We start from the raw sequence: 8,424 nt of genomic DNA on the forward strand, positions 1-8,424 counted from the left end.
TGAATGCCCTCAAATTCATCTCTCATCTCAATTGCTATACACCACTCAGAAATATAGTGCGTATCATCTTTTTCAAGAAGGATTTTTTCTGTTTTAAGATAGTAGTTTAATTAACATCTCTGCAATTGCTCTTTACACCGATCTGAACGCAATGGTCCAAGTCAAAATCCTTAAAGCTCACCTTACCAGCTGGGTCAATGATGAACAGGAAACATCTAAAAACCGTGGACTGTTGAAACATGAAACAGGGCTGCAGTTTTAAGTTTAGAGCTTTATTTTTATTGAATTCTTATCAATTAAAATAGTTTACCCTATTTCAATACTAGTACTCTGAAGTGAAGCACCTCCACCACCAGTGTTTGCTGCTGGAGTCAGCAAGGTGTAGGAGCTAGTCCCTTATGAGCTCTTTTCTCACCCAGAGAAACCTGCATTTTTTGAAACCGCATTAGGTGAAAGCTAAACTGACCCACAAAAGAATGACTGTGCCACATGACAAACATGTGAGTACCTCCTAAAATGTAAGCATGTGCCCAAATCCCATCGAAAGTCATGGGACTTTTGCACAATCGCACCCTCAGCTCTAAGTGTGTGCGCTCTCCTGGCAGGCACTCGTCAATCGGTCTTTGTTCGCGAGCTCTCACCAGCACTGAGCAGCAACGATCATGTTTGTACAGTTTGAGCAAGTAGGTTCCTATACAGGAATATCTTTTAAAAAAGGAGCAGCAAGATTTTTCCTGTGCATACCGACCTACCACTACTGAACAAGGTGAAGATATTCAAGGGCACACGAACCTTTGCTCTCAACTCCTTCCCTCTTCCTCTTCTGCAGGGATTTTTTTTTCTGTACTCTCCTCCTAACCTCACTTCTTTTTTCTGTCTGCGCCACCCCAACTCCAGATTTCCCTACACTTTCATCCCCAGATTTCACTTTTTCTTTCGATTTTTTTACCCTATAGGTTTTTCCCCCATTGAAAACCAGCATGATTTTAGTTTCTTTCATCTTAAATATCACTGCCTGTGACCCCACTTGCACCTCATACTCCCTTCATCCCAGTGCTCCCTAACCATGCTATTTACAACACTTAAAATCTCTGGAGCTTCTCCTCTCCAGCTCTACTCCAGTGTGGCTTCAGCTACTTGTAATGCCCTCAAACAGATCATACCACACTAGTGACCTTTTCTCTGGCCAACACTCAAAACCACTGCTTCATCTTCACTTTTTTCAACCTTACAGATACCACCGAGAGAATTGCTGATGCTTCTTATTTTAATTTCTTGGTCTTTTGCAAATTTTCTTCCATCTAGTACTTCTGCTTACTAACTTACACAGTGTCAGCTCTTCCAGATTCTTCTCGGGCTCCTCTCAGGGCAAGAAGGAGCTCTGCCCAAGGTCTCTCTGCGTTCAGAATCATTTTTTCTCCAAACAGCATCTCCCCCTCACACACATACATGCAGAAATTCACCTGTCATCTGTCTTTAATCTAGCCCTGTCACCTCCAAATTAAATCCCATCCTATTTCTTTGATATCACCACAGTCGAGTCAGTATTCAAGCCTGAATTAAGTCAGAACAGAACTCCTGATCCTTCTCATCCCACAAACATTTTCTGCTTTCTTAGTTACAGTAGGTAACACCCTTCTGCCTGTCACCTACAACTTGTAACCCAAGCATTCCCTGCAATTCTGCCTTATTCCTTGCTGACCACATCTAGCAGGAAAAGTGCTAGACCACATCGAAGGGCAAGCACAACTCGTTTTCTAAGCTGAGTCCACCCTTAGCTACTGTGCTGTAGCTGACACCATCCGCTGGAGAGCAACTGTGTGATTCTGGTATCATTTACAGGAGTAAGACAACAGATTCGTTTTGCTTAAATAATACTTGTACATCACAAAAATAAAAGCTGAGGACACAGAAGAAACTTGCCCTCAAAGACGCATCCAAGCCAAGTGCTGACATCTCCCACCTGTTCTAGTAAAAGCATCCTAAATATCACAAGTTCTCTCTACTGAAAGAAGGAAAGGTACCAGAGACCATAAACAGAACACACATACAAACAAATCCAATCTGTAATTTAATACACAGAGCACTGCAAATTTAAAAATGGTTTCATCTATGTGTGTTAGGCCTTCTGGTCAGGAAGGAGCTGGCCAAAACTAAGCTACAAGATACTTCTGGAAGGATAGTATGGTAAGAACAGAAGCAAAAAACTAAAACCCAGGAAAGATTTTAAGTAGCAGAAGTAACGCTTTACCTTGCCATGTAAACTATGAGTATTTTATTTGCGAAAGAATAACATACCTGGAGAGAAAAGCAAGAAAATAGTATTCAGGAATTCAGCCTTCGATCAAAAGGTCCCTTACGTAGAGGAAATGGTATCAACCAGGTTCAAAGAGTGTCCAACACACCAAAAGCAATGTTCTAAGCACGCTGTAAAGCAACTAAAAATGTGTTCTGCTGCTAAGAGCAGACTAAAACAAATGCAAGCCACAAACATACTGATAAACTCTTGATTCCAAACCCTTAATTTTCATCTTGCCTCATGAATCTGTTTTAATACTATTTCTGTTTCACAGTACGAAACAAAACCCATAAAGTGAACATGCAGCCTCAGAAGAAATATCAGACATTGATTAAAGCAGCCAGGCAAAAGATCTAGCAGAGCCTCAAGATGGGTTTAGGGTTGCCAGTCTGTAAAACGTCAACATAAAAATTTATGCTGCCAGCTCTAGGGAAGGCAGAAGCAGCCAACGCTCCTGCACAAAGCAGACAGCAGAGAAGCACCTTAGAGTTCTGAAATGTTGATTTTTAGTCTTGACAGTGCAGTCTGAAGAACCACCAGTGGCTGAGGTACAAAAGGCTTCGTATCTTGCTGCTAACATCTACCTCCTACATCAAATCAAGCACACGATAAAAAAAATCCTCTAAGAAAATAGCCTTTTGTAATCATCTGGTGCAAAGCATCAGCTACTACATTCCAAGACTTCTCAGTAATCTTGACAGACTAAGTTCAGAGGGCAGATAACACTGCCCTGGCATTCACGTCTCATTTTGCAAAAGCGCAACCTGCAGAGGCTTTTCACAAGGTGCTAATGACTGCCGCCTCTTCTTCCAGTTTACAAAGCAGCTCACAGAGAGCTTACAAGAAAAAAAAAAAAAAAAAAAGGGGTCTTGGATATTTCTTTCAGTCCAAGCTTAAAGGCAGCTGAAATAGTTTTTAAAAGATGCCCAATTCCAGCCTGAGCATACAAAATTTAAACTTAAGACCCAGTGGTCCACCCTGTATTCACAGGTATTTCCAGGCTAAGGTCAGTAAAGTATCTGTTACAGCAGTACAGCAGAAGTTACTCTTACATCTTCACTCGGAGGCAGTCCTAGTGAACAATTTTTTTTTAAACACAACAAGAAGTATTTTACTTAATAGACTTCTGCAACTACTAGGTACAAAAACATACAGGTTAAAAAACAAACAAAAGACCCCTTATCAAACCTGTGTGCAGAAGTGGAGTATTTTATCCTCCCCTACAAGACAATGCTCCACATACTTCCCAAATGGCTGTAGAAATACACATTTTTGTTGTTGCTCCTCTTCACATACCACCATGGTATTTCACAAAAGTCCCACTTCAATTTTAAAAACTACTATTGCAAGACAGATGTCAGCTGAGGTGATGAGTGTCCCCAACACACAGTCAGAATTGAAACTGGAGAACATGCTGGGATGAAGACGACTACCTAGAGAGTGAAAGTGTTAAAAGAAAACACTGTCTGCAAGAACCAAATACAGGCAACTTGACAACATAACCATCAAAAAGCAAGGGAAAAGCAAATACCAGACAGGGCAATAGTCACAAGGGACAAACTCACAAGCCAAGGAACAGGAGAGAGTCACCCAGAGGTCCACAGGCTGCAGGTTTAACAGACTCACCCAGGACTTTGAAAACTAGACTGAGTAACTCTATAGAAAAATGGTTGTAAAGCAGGCCTCTTCAACTGGGAGGGCAGGAAAGGGCTGGATAACCTAAGAAGATTCAAACAGAAGACTCCTGTATAAAATATCACTTGTTGTTATGTCCACGGAAGACAAGAAACAGCCCAACTCCAAGTTACTTACTTATCTAGAAGCCTACACTAATAATTTTTGTCCTCTTGCGCCATCTTTGCTAATTCTACAATACTAATTAAATAAATCCCAGAGGTCACAAGGTAAGGATAAAATTCTCAGTAATTAATCTGCTCAAATTGTAACTCAGTCTGATATTCCTGATGTTACAAATGAATCCTGTGATGAGCTTAAGATGTCTGAAGATGTGGAGTGAAAAAATATTTCAGCACATGCCAAGCTATAACCAACATTTCCTTGATATTAAGATGCCACAACAGCTGAAGAACTGTCAGTGCATTCAGTATTGTAGCTGTGAGATAGCAGCCTTGCCTAAAGCACGGCTCATACATGAAAAAGAACAAAACGGGCAAGAACAAAGATAAAAGCTTTTGACCTTTGCTCTGAACCGAAAATGTGAATCAGCAAAACCAGATAGATAGCAGTTTCTGTACTCTTTAACGTGCACCTGAGAATATTTAAGTCAGTTGTACTCATTAAACTTCATGCTCATAGGATCAGAGAGTGAGATTCTCCTCCCTTACTCATGGGCTTCGCTCGTATGAGATATGGTCTGCCACGACCAGCTCCCTCCCACGCTATGGAGGACCAATGTAGTAGCTACCCTTTGGATCCAAAATTACATGCACACTATCAAATGGGAATAATTTGCAATAACAGCTACACCAAGGCCTTCAAAAGCACAGATGAGACTGAATACTTGGGATCTGACCTTGCTGCTTTCTCAGGTCTGGATGCAGCAGTTGGGAGGAAAGAATGGGAGTAAGGCAAAAGCGCTCACATACACAGGGAACAGAGGGAAGGAAACGTGCAACTGAAGGAGGAATTAGACCAGAAGACACTGACAGACCCTAGAAACACCAAAACTTTATCTTAGTCTTGCAAAGGAGTGGACTTGCTAATAAGAAAAGACTTGAGCACTCTCCTTAATCAGCTTTCCGAGGACTAGAAAACATCCCTGTCATTAGTGTTCTCAGGACCATGAGTTTATTTCTCCCCTGCTTAGCATCGCTTCTGGGGCTAACCTCTGGGAACCTCTCCTTCCAAGCATCAGAAATCGTCTCTGCACAGCATATGCTGTCATTTGAAACATCTGTGCCTCAGGCTTAATGAGACTGAATCAGCTTCCAAAATGGACAAGGCACAGGGTCAAGAAATTAAACCTTTAAGCTGCTGAGTACAGCCTCATGCTCCCATTACCGGGAGCAATCCTGCCTCACCTGACAGCTCCGCTCACTCACTCTCCTCTCCCCATGGCACAGTTACAAAAGGGATGGCAGCAGTTTCCTTATCCCTTGGATGACCTGCATCATCTCTTTCCAGTAACCACGTGGCAGATGCATCAAGTACCAACAGCAGGGGCTTCAGGGTGGTGACGGGGAGAACCACCTCCACCTTCTGCTCAAGGAGCTGGGCCCAGGCTCCTCTAACTCAAAACACTTGTGGACCGAGACCTCTGCTCGCTCCTCGCGCACAGCGTCTGCCTGTTGGGGCAATGATTTGAAAGACAAACTGTCACACCACAAGTGGATTGTACCATGTGGTATTGTCATTTATGAATCCCCCTCCTGTAAAGACACTGATAAAGAAAAGAGGAAACAACCAAAAGCTCTAGTTTTCATATCTGAAATGGTTCTGCTGTTCCTTTGTGTCTCCCACACGAGTCTCAAAAATAATGCAGCGGAGACAAGAAACCCGCCTGCCCCTCTCCCAAGTCCATGCCAGGACAGTGTCTATTGCTCGGCGATTCTGCATCTCTCACTCTACTCTCTAACATTCCCCTTTGTCCTTGAAGGAATCCAGTTGGAAAGCAAGTCCTCAGGGACAGAGGGCGAGCAGTGGCACAGCTCATCTACTCCAGGAGAGCAGATACTTGTCCAGCAAGACCCTGGGAGACTTTCCCTCCAAAGGAAGGGGCAGAAGAGCTGAGGTGTCTGCTCTTCTTTCATCTCTGTTCCCGAAGGTCCCCCCTCCTCCAGCAAAGGACACATGAATGCAAGGGGAAGGGTGGGAGAGGGGATGCATTGCCATCTCTTTTGAAGTTGAGAGGGCGAAGCAAATTCCCCTCTATTGGAAGGGTAAGAAGTAAGGACTGTGCAGGTACCGCAGATGCCTGTTGCATCCCCTCCAATAGAAAGGAGGACAAGTCCCATTTCATGCCCCCTCCCAGTGGTGATGCGGAAGGGAAGATGAAGCACAACATAATCATTTTCCTAGTGGAGAGGACAAGGGTAGCAGAGGGGAAGCCGGGTATCAGGCCTCTACTAAAGCTAACGCACTAAAGACGAGGAATCAGAACTGTGTGTGCGGTGGGGAGGACAAACAGTTGCTGTTTCTACCCTACTCCTTCTGAAAGAAAGGTGTGCACATCGAGGGAAGGCGGGGGAGTGTTGAAGGCGAATACCCACCCTCACTCACCGTTTGTTTAGGAAAAGAGAAGCATAAACAAGAGGGTTCTCAGTCACCTTCCCTCCCACTTTCTTCTGCATATGTCAAGAAATGAGAAGACGCCTGTCTCTATGCCAGGTGTGAATGCCCAGATCCCCATCTCCTTCAGGTGCATGTGCACAGGGAGGCGAGAGAGGGAGAGATGCCCAGTTCCCTTTACAGCTGGAAGTGGCTGAAGGGGTGCACAGTACATCCTTCCCCCATGACCCTGCGTGGGGAGTGAGGGGTACCCAGTGCCTCTCATCCACCAGGGGGGATGTCCAGTGCCCCCTCTTGCAAGCGCATGCTGAGGGATGCCCACACTGCTTCCCTTAGGAGCGTGCCTGGGAGGGTGGGATGCCCAGTGCCTAGTTTCCCCCCCCCCCCCCCCCCCACCGGTGCCTCCGAGACTCAGAAGGGAAATTCCCACTCCTTCCTCGCTCAGGTGTGTGTTAGAGGTGGGCACCCAGGGTCCCCTCTCCCTGGAGAACGTTTTGTCCTGTATCCCTTATCCTGAAGCGCACACGGGCAGCAAGCGGTGCCCACTCCCCTTGCCCGGGTTGGTGTGATGGGGGGGGTGCTCAGACCCCCGTTTACCTATGGGGGTGCGCTAGAGGGACACTAAGGGCTACCCGGTGTCCCCACGGCAAGGAGGGGGGGGAACCCAGGGGATGCCCAGCGTCCCTTGCTGGGGACAGCAGGAGGCAGCCCAGCCACCCCCCCCCGGCTGCCCCCCGCGGTCTCGGTGCGAGGACACCGGCATCCCCCGGTCCCCGTGGGAGGGGAAGGGGCACCCCCCTACCCCCGGCCCCGGTCCCCACGGGAGGGACGGCGGCCACTCACGGTTCCAGTAGACGGGGTAGCTCTCCGCGTTGGCCACGTCCACCTCGTAGAGCCCGCTCCGTACGCACACCGGTTCCACCGCCGCCGCCTCGCCCTCCCGCGTCTCGGCCGGGCCGCCCGGTCCGAGGGCGCGGTAGGCCAGTTCGATCCTCAGCGAGTCGTAGCCGATGAAAGGCTTCCAGGTTTTCCGGTCCTCCCGGTAGAACCAGCGCACCTCCTCGGCGCCCAGCTCCCTCACCACCTCATAACGGGGCCGGCCGCCGCCCGGCCGCCTCCTCTCGGGCAGCGCGGCCGCCGCCAGGGAGAAGCCGCTGCCGCCGCTCTCGCTGCTCGCCGGCCCCGCTCCCTCGCCCTCGCTGCCCCCGCCGCCCGTGCCCGTGGAGTAACGCAGCGAGGCGCCGGATTCGGCCGAGTCGAAATCGCCGCCGTCGGCTTCGTCGCTCAGGCTGGGCTCCCGCGGCGGTAAAGCGGCCGCCGGCTCCGGCTCCCCCTCGGAGGAAGAGGTGGAGAGAGCGGCGGGGAGCAGCGGCACGGAGCGGCGGGGCGGGCGGGCGAGGGGATGCTGCACGCCGCGGCTCGCCGCCGCCTCCTCCTCCTCCGCCGCCGCCGCTTCCTCCTCGCCGCGGGTCGGCCGCTCGCAGCAGCCGCTGGCTTCACCGGGCAGGTCCCAGGCGCCCTGAGGCGAGGCGGGCTCGGGGTAATCCATGCCGCAGCGCGCCCGGCCCGGCCCGGCCCGGCGGTGCCGCCTCGCCTCACCTCGCCTCACCGGCTCACGCCCGGCCCGCGGCTGCCGCAACCGCCGCCGCCACCGGCTCCGTCCGGGCGTGGGCGGCGCCGCATCGTCACGCGCGCCGCGACGCGGCCGGGGGCGGGGCGGGGCAGGCCGGGGGCGGGGCGGCGGCACGCGGCCTGCGGGCTCCTCAAGGCAGGGGAAGGCGGGCTGGGGCGGGCGGGCGTGAGGGGATCCCTCCGGCGCGGCGGGGGCTGCGGTGCCCTCAGACACAGCCTGCCGCCTCGGGTGGGTGTGTGACACC

The 8,424-nt window shown here is 49.8% G+C and overlaps 1 protein-coding gene across 2 annotated transcripts in view; it reads right to left on the reverse strand.

Moving 5' to 3' along the window:
• DDHD1 (DDHD domain containing 1) overlaps positions 1–8,201 on the reverse strand; it is a 68,388-nt gene extending 60,187 nt beyond the window's left edge. For both annotated transcript variants that reach the window (XM_075029490.1, XM_075029491.1), the window contains exon 1: positions 7,391–8,201. In XM_075029490.1, the coding sequence (XP_074885591.1) occupies positions 7,391–8,096 (706 nt within the window). In that variant the 5' untranslated portion in view covers positions 8,097–8,201. The remainder of the gene's footprint in view (positions 1–7,390) is intronic.
• Between the last annotated feature and the right edge of the window lie 223 nt (positions 8,202–8,424).

The sequence above is a fragment of the Buteo buteo genome, chromosome 6 (genome assembly GCF_964188355.1).
Source record: "Buteo buteo chromosome 6, bButBut1.hap1.1, whole genome shotgun sequence".
In the NCBI taxonomy this organism is placed as follows: domain Eukaryota; kingdom Metazoa; phylum Chordata; class Aves; order Accipitriformes; family Accipitridae; genus Buteo; species Buteo buteo.